General features: G+C 45.1%; 1 protein-coding gene across 5 annotated transcripts in view; it reads left to right on the top strand.

The window, feature by feature from the left end:
• KCND3 (potassium voltage-gated channel subfamily D member 3) overlaps nt 1–14,839 on the top strand; it is a 119,625-nt gene that overhangs the window by 78,214 nt on the left and 26,572 nt on the right. For all 5 annotated transcript variants that reach the window (XM_050326698.1, XM_050326697.1, XM_050326699.1 and 2 more), the window contains one exon: nt 9,079–9,241. In XM_050326698.1, the coding sequence (XP_050182655.1) occupies nt 9,079–9,241 (163 nt within the window). The remainder of the gene's footprint in view (nt 1–9,078; nt 9,242–14,839) is intronic.

The following is a 14,839-nucleotide window of genomic DNA, read 5'->3' as shown; positions in this document are numbered from 1 at the left end:
AGGGCAGGGAGCCTTCAACCCTGCTATTAGGTGAGAAGTCTAATTGCTCAATGCACTGACTGCCCTCTCCAGCCTGTGTTTTTTCTAAAAAGGTTTTACCGATCCAAAAAAAAAAAAAAAAAGGATCCTATGAGCAGGTAATTGTGTAAGGGTTTTCACTCTGAGTAATATGAGGATTCTTCTTGAATTAATAATGAATGAAGTAATTTAAAAGGCCTTTAGTGCATGCAGCCAGAAATAAATAATGCCTTAATCTGGGACATTTTATTTTCCATTAAAATAAACACTTTTGAAAAAGTGGGTATGACTGAGAAGAGCAGCACTCAGTGGCTGCCATGCCAGATGCCTGTATCAGATGAGAGTCAAATGGACAATAATACTCAGGACTTCTCCCTAATATTCCCTGAGTGTTCTTCACACTTAATGGTTGTAGAAAACAGGAAGGTTAATAATATCACTTTGGGTCACAATGAGAACTTCAAGATGAAGAATTCACTCAGCTGCAAAGCTGCAGTTTCATGGAATCACAGACTGGTTTGGGTTGGAAGTGACCTTAAAGATCATCCAGTTCCATCCTCTACCATGGGCAGGGACACCTTCCACCAGGCCAGGGTGCTCCAAGCCCTGTCCAACCTGGCCTTGGACACTTCCAGGGCTGGGGCAGCCACAGCTTCTCTGGGCAACCTGTGCCAGGGCCTCCCCACTCTCACAGGGAGCAATTTCTTCCTAATATCTAATTACATCTCTCCTCTATGAGTTTGAAGCCATTACCCCTTGTCTTGTCACTCCAGGCCCTTGTAAAGTCTCTCTCCATCTTTCTTGTAGCCCCTTCAGGTTACTGGAAGGCCACAATTAGATCACCCCAAACCCTTCTCTTCTCCAGGCTGAACAACCCCAGTTCTCTCAGCCTTTCCCCACAGCAGAGCTGCTCCATCCCTCTGATCATCTGGAGCCTCCTCTGGACTTGTCCCAACAGCTCCACGTCCTTGCTGTGCTGTTGTTCCCCAGAGATGGGGGCAGCTCTGCTGGTAGGGTCTCACTTGAGGGGGGTAGAGGGGCAGAATCCCCTTATTTTCACTTTCACTGCCCTTATTTCACTTGGTGGGTGCTGTGTATTGGATAAAATACATCTCTGCTCCCTTTCAGACAAATTAGGATGACTGACATCCTGGTCAAATGGTAACAATGCTAAATCATAAATTAATTACCAGCTGTGTGTACAGAAACTTCTTCAGGCGTGTTATCCCCACAGGCTGTTAGGGAAGACACCTCTGAGCATCAGAGCTCACATCACAGACTTCCCTTCACTTAAATGAAAACAAAACAGGTAAATAAACACCAAGATCAGCCCATGGTGCCCCATCACATCTCATGCCACAGCTCTGCTTTAAGGGCCAAGGAGAAGCCCTGGGGGGTGACTGCCCTGTCCCATCACAAGGGCTAATTCTTATAAATGCGTTTGAGTCTTAGTGCCCACATCAGAATTTAAATTAAATTAAATATTGACCTAGAATAACTTGCTGTCAGGTTCAGGGTGAAAAGCTTCAATTAACTTAAGGAAGAAGAACAACACACAGAGAGTTCCAGCATGTGCTCAGGATTGCTGGAGGTGCATCAACAAGTAGCAGCTGCTCTTCACTTGAATTCTCCAGTGCAGAGAAATTCAGAATGGTATAAAATTTCCACACGCCCCCCACTTGTCCTGGAGTCCATTGAAATGTTTCCTCTTCACAGTCACCTTCTGGTCAGAAAAATCCCAGCCCAAGAGAGCAGCAAACACCAAAAATATTAAGACTTCTGAGCAAAGTTAAAATCACAAGTAACTGTCAATTGGAAAAAAAAAACAAACCTGACTAACCAAAACTGCTGTTAAGTTCAGCAGGGTGACCAAAACAAACAAGAAGTCTTAAAAAGCTTTTTCTGATCCATCTGTCACAGCCCAAACTGAGACCTAAGGATCAAAAACTCAGATGACATGAAGGAAAAAAAAAACCCTGGGATTACTTTTTTTTGCTAGATATCTCAGCTTTGCAAGAACTAAAAGGAACAGGGCTTCCTCTGAAAAGCTGAATGAATAACCATCAGGAATAAAAGGTGTGGAAGTTAAGACTGGAGGTATTTTCTCCAAAGTGAAATTCAGCTTTTCTTATATTGATTCTGCACTGAAGTAAAGTCCACTTTTTCTCAGTTTTATTTAAAAAAACAAAACAAAACAAAGTTAAATCAACAGTTTAAATATTCCTCTTCTTTTCATTAAAAAACAGTCAATGCTTTAACAAGTAGTCATGGAAAAACCTGAGCTATCATAAAATAAAAAAAAAAAAAGAAATACATCATCTCTTTTCTTTTAGTGAGGTGTGTATGACATAGTAAAGTGCTATTCCTGTTTCTGTTAAGCAGCAAATTTCCCTGCACGCCATTCCTGACTTATTCAAATCAGTGGGACAATCCAGATTTCAGTGCCCACTTTTGTTACCTGCCACAGTGACAGTGATGGCTGAGGATCAAGGCAGATGGTCAACACCTCCCATTAAGGGAGAGCAAACAGGACATCTCTGACATTATCTCTGAAAATGCATTTGCTGGCAGGGCTGAAATGCCAGCAATTCTCCATTCAGAGGAGTGCAATTTCCAGCAGTTGTCTGAGGGGAAAGGGGGAGGAATAATGACAGTGCATCAGCTTGGGTTTGCCAAATGCAAAGAATAAACAGCCACCTTGGTGCCATTTCAAAAAAGTCTTTGGATAAGCAGGTTGTCGTTTCCCAGCGAGCAGGAATTGGGTTTGTGCTGTTAATCAAGAGCTGGAATGAGGAGCTGAACTGGGAGCACTCTGTGAACGGTGCAGGTTCCCCATTTGCTTTGAGTAATTCCTGTCAGGCAGGTCCAAGGAAGGAAAGAAGGGAGCCTTCAGCAGCTGGCATGCATCTGAAAATGATGGAGAGCAGAGAAATCACTGCCTGAAAGCCCCAGATCTGCTGCAAGCCACACTTTGCAGAGGAGACGAAATGACAGACCCTGAGCCAGGGGTTTGACAGCGGCAGCGTGGAAGGGATGATTGGTGGGAGAGGTATTAATAGAGGAGGTGCAAAGAGGCTCCTCTCAGCACTCCTGTGACTGACCCAGAAGATAAAGTTGCTTATGTTGCCATGAAGAAAACCATCCCCATCCTGCTGTGGCTCCAGTCCAGCCTGAGGGACTTTGGGGATGGCCCATCCCACACCTAAACAGGTTTGTTTGCAGGTGCCCAGGTGTCCTTGCAGGAAGGAGGATGCTCATGATCCCACCCTAATCCCTTTTTCCAAGGTCTCTAATAACATTTCTTCCCCTGCTCTGTTTAATGAATGGTAATAGGGAAGACTTGATTAGAAGCCTTTCATCATTTTAGGACTAGGGGCTTTAGCTTTCTGACCTACTTTCCTTGCCAATGAAATTCCATTTTTAGCTCCAACTCAAGGTCTGAATGTTACCCAAATTCAGACCATCTGTTTTAACTGCCTACAGGCTGAGAAGTTTATCCAAGCCAGGAAGAATAAATGGGACCAGGGTGTTCATATATTAAGTATTCTCCACCCTCTGTGTATTAAATAACCTACTCAGTTTATTCCCAAGTCTACATAAACATTCCCATTTCTTTGGGCAGCACCTGCTGTTGTTGTAAGGAATATTTATGCTACCACTTGCTCTCAGAGACCTTCAGCTGGGTCACCTTTTCTGTTCAAGCTACAGCTGACCCCAAGTCCATCTTATCCCTTGATTTGGTGAGGGTTGGTACAGGTTACCCAGTTCAGATCCACCCTGGCAAAGTCACCAGGGAATAATCTGCCTCTCTTCCTAATTAGAGAAGCAACAGAACTTGCATCTCCTCAGAGGAGGACAATTTTAGATACATCTCTCAGTCCTTTTATTACACAATATTCAGTAAGAAATACAAATTCATAAACCAGGACAAAATCAAAAAAGGCAACTTTACCTGGAAAATCCCTACTAAGTAACAGCTGACCACAGCTTTACAAAGAAATCAAAATGAATCCACGTACTGAAGATAAGCTGCTGCTGCTAAAGCTGATCTCCATCTCCAGCCCTCATCCCTCACAGCTTGGCTGATGGGTGGAATTTCAGCTGAATATCTAGAGCATCCAGGAAAACATTCCCAAATGAAATATACTGGGAAAAAAGGAAAACAGTGGTGTAAAACCAAGCTAGAAGTTGAATACCTATCTGGGGGAGCTGCCCAGCTCAAAACAAGGCAGAAAAATAAGTATATTTAATGCAAAAGAACCCTAGCATGAAATAGGCTCTGTGCTTCCCCAGACACAGCTGATTTGCTGTTCAAGCCTGTCATTTGACAGCCTGTTTATAGATTCTCCTGCTTCAAAGCCATCCTGGCTCTGTTTACAGCTCCCTCTTCGAGGAGGCACCACGAGCCTCCTCACGTGTGGGGCTCCTCAGGCTTCCAGCAGCACATCCTGCTCCTTCCAGGATGAGCTGACTGGAAAAGCTCTTTGCAGGAGTTTGGACTAGATGGCTTTTAAAAGGTCCCTTCCAACCCAAACTGCTCAGTGATTCCATGGACAGAACAGCAGGCAAAAACAGCAATTCCCTGTGCTCCAGAGGGCTGTGGCTTTTGAGGGCTAATTCCAGGCAGATGAAAACAGGTAATGTGGCAGAGAAATGATGAATTAAACCCTAAACAAAAGACCTAACTACCCCCAGCTCTCTTAGCAGAGCTGTTAATTCCCTGCTCGTTTGTCATGTGCGAAAGGAATGAGTAATACTTGGGTTGGTTTCCTTTGGATCATTACGAGTGACACGATCATTATTTCACTGGGGGTTCAAAGCAGCATTAACAAGATTACATCGGACTTGCACCTATGAAATGGAGGCACATGAGCTCCTCTGAGCTGTCAAATACAACACACACAGTCTGCCAGTGCAACTGAAACGTTCCTGATGAATTTTAGCCATTTTCCCCTCTCCTTTGTGCAAATCCCAACTTTGCATAGTGATTTACTTACAGTACAGAGAAAGGATCTCTTGCACCTGGAAAGCTACATGCTAATTCCATGCTTTATTCCAGCCCTTTCATGCAAAAGGCTTTCAAAATCACTGTCTATTGTACAGTACATAATGTTATTATTCTGTCCTTATTGTCCTAAAAGCAGACACTTGCAGGCTGGAGTGAAATCTTCTTTTGACTCTGCCGTGCTGGGCAAAAGGTTAGGGAGATAAAGCAGCTCTCCCAGAGCTGTTAATGCCAGGATGAGGCAGAAATACTAAATCAGGGGAAGGAGCATTGTTTCTGTTTCCAGCTCCATCAGATATTTCAGCTGGCACGGGCTGTGTGTGAAAACCACACGGTTTTGCACCACTAGGCAGGCGATGGCCCTTGAGCAGTGAAACACAGCAACAAGAGAAAGCACCATCCTGACCACTGGATGCACTGTGGGGTATCCAGGGGGTATCCAGCCTGGAGAAGAGAAGGTTCCAGGGAGACCTGAGAGCCCCTTCCAGGGCCTAAAGGGGCTTGGAGCAACCTGGGCTAGTGGAAGGTGTCTCTGCCCACGGCAGGGGGTGGGATGAGATGACTTTTAAGGTCCCTTTCAACCCAAACCAGTTCTAGAACTCTATACAGGCTCAGCAATTTTCAGTTGCCCTGTTGCCTCCTCTGCATCCAGTGAAACCCATGGAGACACCAGCAGACAAAGGGTCATTTATGACCCAGAAGCCCCTCCCCAGCTCTGCCTTACCCCAGGGAGAAAAGTTGGTACAAAAAGGCTGCTGGGAAAGAGCATCTTCTGTAAAGATGTTTCACTACCCCCACAGAGCTGTCATTGCCATTCCCCCTCCCCAGGTCCCCATACCGTGGGATATTCCAGCTGTTTTCCTACAAGCCCCTGTTTCTGGGGCTGTGAGCGTTGCACAGAGACACAGGATCACCAGAGATGCTGCTATTTTTAGAGTGAGTCATTTGATGAGCTGTTCAGCACCTTATTTATTGCTGTCTCCAGCTGGGGGCCTGAGCAACGTCCAGACACCTCCGTGGCTAAAACCAGGACTTGGAAGCAGTGCCCTCTATTTGATAACACCTTCTCTGCTGACAGAGAGACAAACAACAGCACATTATGCTGTCAGGACTAATAGCTGCTAATTAGGGTGAGTGACACATGACCCCTTTTTATATCCAAAGAACGCAGAAGTCACAGTACAAATTAAAAATAAATAAAAAAAAAAACAAAGTTGTTGAAGTTCTGCATTCAGTGTTTTGCAGTCTGAAGAGTGAGCACTTAAAAGGAATTTATTTTTTTTTTTTTTAACACAAAAGCACCCCAAGTGCTGGCTGGCAGCAGGTGCATCTCACCTGGCACAGCCAGAGAGCAGAGCCATGAATCCTAAAATGATTTGGGTTCGAAGGGACCTTAAAGATCATCTCATTCCACCACCACCACCCCCCCCTCCAGCCACGGGCAAGGAACCTTCCACTTCCATTGAATTCAGCAACTGCAAACCAGCTCGATCTGCTGCCATCTCACTGCATTCCTGGCGAAATAAGCAGGGAGTATGTTTTTCTCTAGGTGTGTTCCTCATCTGAGCTGATGCTCAGCTCCAGCTGATGCTCTGGACCCTCATTTTGTCCCCAGGAATGAGCCTGGGGCCATGTGCAGGCCGTGTTTACCCCAAATTTCTGTACAACTGCTTTGCATTATTAATATTTGTGATGCAGCAGCACTAAGGAGCCACCACTGGGTATATTCAGAATATGGGGCAGCTCCTGCTCTGAAGAACCAACACCTACTTAACTAACCAGGCAAAGAATAAGTTATTAATTGCCCTTTCTTAAGTGGGGAACCAAGGTACAGAGAGTTGAAATGATTTACTAGAGGTCACATTAAAAGTCTACTGAATTTGCAGCCTCCTGTTGTTTTCTTGCAGGCTCAAACATCCTGTTAGACCCCCTGAATGTTAATCATTACCCAACTCTTCTATCTTTTTCTGCTCTAATGAGATTATTGATGGATTACTTAAAATGCACTTTTCTGTAGAAGTTTTTTAGATGACAAGTTGCCTTTTTCTAAACAAATTAATGGGAAAGTTGAGTCCTCTCTTTCCAGTCTGGGGAAAAGAAGTTTGGGGATTTGAAATGCCTAATTAGTGCTAACTGAAATCCAGTATCTGAGTTTATTTGGCACTGTACCTGTTATAAATATGCCATGGGGCCATTAGTACCTTATGGTACCATCAGGACAGAAATAGTCACTCCAGCAATTAATATTGCAGGAGCTGTGTGTGTCAATAGAGGAGCAGAACAATTGCAACTTTATAGGCTCTGCCAAAGTCAAAAGGAGGCCTCTCATCAAGTGCAAAGAGATCCAGATCAGGCTCCAGCTGGGTTTTACCCTGATATTCCCAAACATCAGGTCTGGCAGCACATCCCAAGGGCCTGACGTGCCATTCCAGCCCCGAGGGGAGAATCCAGCAGAGTCCCCCCCGTGGGTGACTCCGTGGTAGATCCACAGTCAGTGTGACAAATCTCAGGTCTCGTTTCTGTGAGGTTTGCTCCAGCCAGAGCCAAGTTTCTCATTCCAGTAGCTCTCATAATGGTCTGGCACATGAAGTTCTCCATCCCCCCAGCAAAACCCTCCCTTGCTCCAAGAGTTTGATGGGGTTTGAAAGCACCTTCTCTCGAGTCCCAAGTAATGAGGTAACTCTCAGTCTGCACGTAAGAACAAAACCCCACAAAGACAGACTGTGAGCCAGACACTTATTATCACACTTTCTACAAATGCACAGAAGGGCTTTCTCTCAGTGCTCTGGGTCACTGAGATCGTGTTTGAGGCATATGATTAATTTGCAGCCTTATTGTGTTAAGGGCTGGCAGCAGAAAAGTAGGATTTTATTATTTTTTTTTTTTTTAGGCCAGTGTTAAATGAGGTAGAAGACCTTGTCACTTAGCAAGAGTTTTGGAACCATCTTTGCATAAAGCAGCAGCTAAAATGTTAATAGACACGAAGAGCAATTATTGATTTGAGGTATTCTGAGGGTTTTAATGTGGGTGAAGGTGGAGAAGGAGTGTGCTTGGGATAAATAACCCTCAGCTAATGAAGCCTGAAGTATTTAACATGTAATGACTTCTGCTTTTATTCAGACTCTCAGACCAACAAGTTCTTGGATGGGGGCAAGAAGTTCAGCTGATAAAAAAGGTACTTTGAAATATTTGTTTTTCCTCTTGGATGGAAATTATTCTCAGCTCAACTCTGTTCCCCATCAAAGCTCTTTGCTGGTCAAACGCCGACATCAAAGGTAAAAATAAAGCCTCAGCTGTAAAAAAAGCATTTTGCTTTTCAATATTTGCTGCATCAAACACTAGAACATCTCAAAGAAGACCACAGAGATTCCAAACACGGTCTGACAGCAAATGGGGGCTTCTCCAGATTTTAATTTTCAGGTTTTCTCCAGAGCAGAGGGGCTGAGCATCTCTGTGACCCCCTCTGGACCTGCTCCACCAGGTCCAGCTCCCTATTCTGTCACTCAAATTACAATTGAAGATTGTTGGGTCAAACCCAGTGCAGAGGTTTTTTCTGAACATTTTTCAGCTGGTTTCGTATCCCTGAGAATTCACCTTTCACTGAGCACAGACTTTGAACAACCCCCAAATTCCTGACTGTGCAGATGGCCAGGAAACTGCTGGGCTTTGAAATGGAAGTGTAAATCAGTCTTCATTTGCACCTGGATACAAGGGAATGAAAATATATGAACCTGCTCACAAGCAGACAGAGTTTAAAGTTTGCTAGAGCTCATCTACGTGGAGAGGCAGGTACGGAACAAGCAAGGACAGGAATTTAAATACTCAGCAGCTGCCTGAGCAGAAACAAAAGTGCCTTTTTGGTTTTTTTTAGTTTAGCTTAATTCCCAGCCAAACTGTGGTGTCAGTGGCCATTTCAGGGTGACAGCACCACAAACTGTCCCTTGCATGGTGGATTTCTAAGCTGTGGTGTCCGGCGTTGAACGCGCACTCAGGAAAACCTAAGAAGGCTTTTTTTGTCTGAAGGAGGGGCTTCCCTTTTTTGTTTTTCCCCGTAGTTATGGTGACATGGTGCCCAAGACAATCGCTGGGAAGATCTTTGGCTCCATTTGCTCCCTGAGTGGGGTGCTGGTCATTGCCCTGCCGGTTCCAGTCATTGTTTCCAACTTCAGCCGGATTTACCACCAGAACCAGCGAGCCGACAAGAGGAGAGCGCAGAAGGTAAGTCAGCCTCGGGCAGCTCAGCTCCTGGGGGGTCAACCACGGGCTGGTGAGGCACCAGGGATGGTTCTGAGCACTCCATGCACCTACACCCACCTGCACACACACCTGTACGGGCACAACCTCGTTTTTTGCACGCACTGAGCTGGTGGATTTTCAGCATCTTATTGCTCACCTTTCCTACATCCCTGTCTGAAAATAATATATCTATGTGTGCACAGAAAGTCTTAAATCATCACCAGAGGAGCTGTTTATCCTTCTGGCTGCTTCATCCCTGTTGTCTCTCTGTAGTTTCGAGAAGACCCATCCAGCAACATGCAAACATGCACTTATCAGTACCCATACCCCTCAAAGCTGTAGCTGTGACACTGAAAGTACACAAAAGCCCCTGGAAATGTGAGGGGATTACTGATTATTCCAAAATCTGAACAGTTTTTAACCGGTAAAAGCTTCCTGAGTCGCTTAGAGATTTATTATATCTCTCATTTCAATCTGCTAAATTACACAGAAACCAGAATCAGGTTTTTACAACAACTGCAAACTAAAGGCCTGAGGTTCTTTTTCTCCCCATGGAATGCTGTCTGCCAGAAATCCACGACTCAGGGGACCTGATGGGGAATAGTAGTAGAAAGATGTGCTATTTCTGCTCCAGGCGAGCATCTGGGCCGTGCCTACTTCTTGCATCTCAGGGAGTTGACAGCAGAGAGCTGAGACACAAGACCTACAAAACCACAAAATTTGGCAGTCAAAACACAAAAGGAGAGGAGCAGAGAGACAGGATCGTGCAGGAATCAGCTGCAGCCTCTGCAAGTCACTGCTGGGTTTTACACATCCCTGCCTGAGGTCTGACATCGTGCGTGTGAGACACGGGAGGGGTCCCTTGATGTTTTGATCAGTCATACAACATAATGTGGTTAAAAAAAAATATAAAGATATGGTTATGGAAGTCCACCCTGTACCACATGCTGTTCCATCAGCAGCTGGACAGTGGGAGACCAGTCTGGATCATTAAATTCATTTAATGAATTGAAGGGATTTGCAGAGTGAGTTGCCCAGTGCGAGGCTGCACCCAGGCATGAGGAATTGAGATTTAACTTGCATCAGGAACATGGGAGGTGTCAAAGCACGGGAAGGAGTGGGGAACTCAAACAGAGGACACTGTGCAACAGCCCACTGCAAGAAATGAAGGTGGAGAGACAACTCTTGTCCTACTGAAACAGCACAAACACAGACAGCACCTTCTCTGCAGCCCAGGCAGCAGAGAAATGGGCAACACACAAACCAGGTTTGTGCATGACCACAGATCACAACCAAAGCATCTCCAGAACTCACTCCAGGCCTGTGCTTTTGCACGTGGCAGCCCCTCTCTCCAGGCAGCAAACCAAGGTTTCTTCTCCTGATTAACCTTTTCCTTTATTCATTGGACTTGGTGACAGGGAAAAGCACCGGCACCTTTGATGCCAATGTGATTGATTGCGGCTTTTATGAGGTTTGCTGTATTGACACACAGAGTGTATAATTTCCCCCCCATTTGAATTTCTAATTCCCTCGATATTGGTTGAATTTCTCGGCTAAGAAAGTTTTCTCAAGTCAGAAGTGTGAGTAATTTTCACATGATCATCACTGCATGAATACTAAAGAGAAGGGAAGAGAGAAGCACGTTAATGACAGTCCCTCTGGAGATGGTCAGGACGTACACAGGGGTGTCAAGGATCTGCTTGGATAGCAGACTTGCTCCAGCATCATCCCCCAGTGAATCCCATCCTCAGAAGCACCCTCTGTCCCCACCTAATTAAAGATATAAATAATTTTGCGGGGCTTTTTCAAGCAGGTTGGAAAAAGCTCTTTGCACTTTCAGCCCTCGAATATGAAGAATCCACCAGCAGAAGTTCTTTATAGACAGAATTTAGAAGACACAGCTCTGAAATAACACAGATGTTCAGTTAGCACTCCAGAAACTTAGTAAATTCTTTTTCTTGTTAAATTGAAGAGTAGTTTGTTGAGTATGTATTAGGACAATTGCTTTAGAATTTCCATTTAATTTAAGAATCATAACTCTTATCATGTTTTAACTTTGTCTCTTGGCTGTTGAGGAGGCACTGGTCTAGCAGGAAAGAGGTATTTAAATAGCACAAATAAAGTACTGGGAGGTGGTTGTTACTCATCAGCATCTATTCTTCAACTAACTGAGGAGAAACGTTCCTTAAAAAGGGAAAAAAAAAAAAAAAAAGAAAAACAAAACAAGAACCCAAACCAAACTGCCAGTAATTTAATCACTTCAAATTATTCTTTGCCAAACCTGCGCTGCAAGGCAATTAATTACAAGGAGATCTGGCAATCTTAATTTATTGTGCCATGTCAACAAATTCCATCCTGTGGCATGCAGCAAGGACCAGGTCAGTCTGAATGGAGGATGAATCGATCATTTCTGACAAGGTTCATTTTGGTAAAATTGTTGTAGTTTTTTCCCTCCCCAAAGACTTTTTTTCCCCCTCTCCTTTTTTGACTGATGTGCTAAGAATAGCCCTTCCTGACTTTGAAACGACGGCTGTTCTTCAGCGAATGTCACAGCCTTGGGTTTTGAAAGAGATTGTGACACTTCAAGGCTTGACAATAGGAGTGATTTTGTAATTCAGATGACGCTGGAGCCTCTCCCCCCTGGGTTCAGTTTGCAGCAAAGATGCAAAGGAGAGGGAGGCAACGATCTGGTGCTGGTTTGGGGGCTACACCTCCCACACCCACTTTTCATCCCCGGCAAGAAAAAGCAGAGGCAGCTGCTGACAGCTACTGGAATGCTGCTCCTTTAGCAGTGGAAAAGGGAGAACAGTTCATTGTTTAGAAGTTGGAGACTGAGCCAACACAGCCCCAAGTTATTCCCACCAGAGCAGGGCAGGAGAGAAATGCAGGAAGACAATAGATGTGGGCTTTGAGCTCAGTGCAGCAAAGATCCCAGGAGGGCAGGTTGCTCTCCCAAGATTTACAGATGCAGATGAAGGCACCCAGCCCTCAAAAGCACATTTAAATCAGTTTTGGACAGGTTCAGAAAGCACACAGAGGTAGAAGGGCTGCTGAAGTATCTGGAAATGGCAAAACCAGCCTAAACCAAATGGTCTCTAGACCAGCCCCTCGAGGGCTAAAATTTAGCTGAGTTGTTCTAGATCTCAGTTTGAGGGGAAACAAAGAGGGGCCCCTTACAAAATGAGGTAGGAACAACAGGAGGAGAAATGTAAATGCTCAGATGCTGGAGGGGGGGGGGGGGAGGGAAGAAAGAAAAAGAAAAAAAGAAAAAAAAAGAAAAAAACCCTGTTTGAAGTGCATTTATCCTTTAATGGTTAGATTTGCTAAATGAGCCGAGATCCTGGAATGGCTGATAATCTCAGGAGGATTGGCATTAGTTTTAGTGGTGCATTTCACAGGGGCTAAACTGGATCTGTCTGCAAATATAAAACTTCAGTAATCACAGTGCTTGGTTTCAAGCCTGCAGTAAATATGCTTTTGACGACTGCAGCCTCTTAGTCTGTTCAATTCATTTCATTTATTATCTGGTGGCCTTTGACTCCCTGAGAACAAGCAGTGCACTGCAAAAGCCTTGAGACACGCTTCTCATTTCATCCTGCAGGCTGTAAAGCTCCCAGGGAAGAGCCAAACACAAATCGTTCTGTAGAGCTGCTCTCCCCCAGAACCGTAACATCCAACTCAAAACTGCATCACAGGCCATCAAAGAGCAGCTGGCATGAATTAGGTGAGGCAGAGAAGTGGGCACGTTGTCTGGTGGATGAATCAAAGCGTTCCATCCCAGAGCAGAGGAGAGGGAAAAGCTGCATCTTTTTGGGGGGAAGTCAGTGAGAGGAAGTCGATGGAGGAAGGGCATTCCAGACAACGAGGTGGTTGCACACAGGCAGCTCTGACTCTGCAGCCTGAGGAAGAGGTAACTATGGAGATGCTTAAAAGGGGCTGAAGCCAAAAGGAAGGAAGAGTAAGGACACAAATGTGTGATTGTTCCCTGAGAGGCACGTTAGAAACAGCCAGTTCTGGAGGCATGGCAAGCAGGGCTGGAGTGAGCAGAGGGGAGATGGAGATGAGGAGGATGCTTAACACTGGATTTGTGTCATCCCTGTACCCAGGAGAAAGACATCCCACACACCTGTCAATAACCAGGCCATTATAATAATTGATTTGCTACCGAGCAGGGGAGTCAGCTTGGAAACGTTCTGTTTTCCAGCTGACACCCTAAATTTTGGAGGTGGGTTAGTGAACTTCAGAGCGTGGAGAACAGAAGGGCCAGAAAAAGCGACTGGAGCAGAGCTGTGAGCTGTCTAAGGAGAGCTCACAACAGAACATGACTCAGTCCCCAGCAGGGGATGGGGTTGGGAACTTAAGGAGAGGGAGAAACAATAAGGTTAAAACTGGAGCTGGCTGACATTTAAAAAACATGGGGTTTTTTTCAACCACAATGAATCTGTGTGGAATATGTTTTTGTTGTTGTAGATATTTAACAGTCTTTGATGGGGGGGGGAAAAAGCTCTTCTATTATTTTTTTTAAAGATATTTCATTTTTGCTTGGGCGTGTACCTCTTTCTCTTCCTCCTCTGTTTGCTGTTTGTCACATCCCCTAATAGAGTTCAGGGTGGGGAAAAAGAAAAACAACAAAGAAACAAATAAGCCAACCAGGAACCCTGCCTCCCTTCTTTCATATCATCGAGGAAAGCAAAATGACATTTTGCATCAGTTCAGCTACTTCAAATTCCCTGAGCCTCAAATTGCATAAGACAAGTAGATATCTCTTCTGAAAGGAAGGGCTGGAATCCCTGAGCTACAGCTCACAGGTTCAGCCTCCAAAGCCATCCCATACATCCAAATATTAAAGCCTGTTGTCAATAGTGGCCCAGTGCCCAGCTGAAATTACTTCCACACACGTCCAGAAGCTGCTCTACATTTATTTCATGCCTTGAGGCCCTTTCAAATCCAGTCTCTATCATAACCAGATAACAGCTTACAACATACAAGGACCCAACTAATCCATCCTCAGGGTCTGTCCTTGGTCACCTCAGCAAGAGGGTGTCTTTCTCCTCAGCCTTTGGAAGCCCAGGTTTCTGTGGCAGCCTCTGTCCAGATGGCTCCATTATGTAGCACAGTTGGTAGGATTTGTTATGGATAATGTTGCCCACTCCATCCCAGATGTCTAAATAAATGCAGGCTGAAATCACCCCACCAAAGAGGCCAAAAAGCTTTGGGAAGCCCTGTCCTGCTTTGGGATTGGCTATCCCATTCTTTGCTGTTGCCTTTAGTATCCAGTTAATATTTTACCACCCTGCCTAAATAACCAGAACTGAGTGGGCTGGGCACAGTTCAGCCCCTGACAGTTCCCAAGCTCCATAACGAGCACAGCTCACACCCCTGCACCGACTGCAGCACGTGGTTATGTCTGGATTAGTGGATATGGATGCATCCACTGGGTCAGGAGAAAACATCACTGAAGTGGGTGGAAATGGTAGTAGAGCTGACTGTGGTTATTAATGTGCAGCATGGCAGTGATAAGCAGATGCAGGGTGACATTCGTGGCTGGCACAGGTGGTGCTGGGATGGCAGCACGGGAGT

This window comes from Myiozetetes cayanensis, unplaced genomic scaffold, assembly GCF_022539395.1.
Source record: "Myiozetetes cayanensis isolate MyiCay16 unplaced genomic scaffold, myiCay2020 scf32, whole genome shotgun sequence".
Lineage (NCBI taxonomy): Eukaryota > Metazoa > Chordata > Aves > Passeriformes > Tyrannidae > Myiozetetes > Myiozetetes cayanensis.
This window is presented reverse-complemented; position numbering and strand designations above follow the sequence as displayed.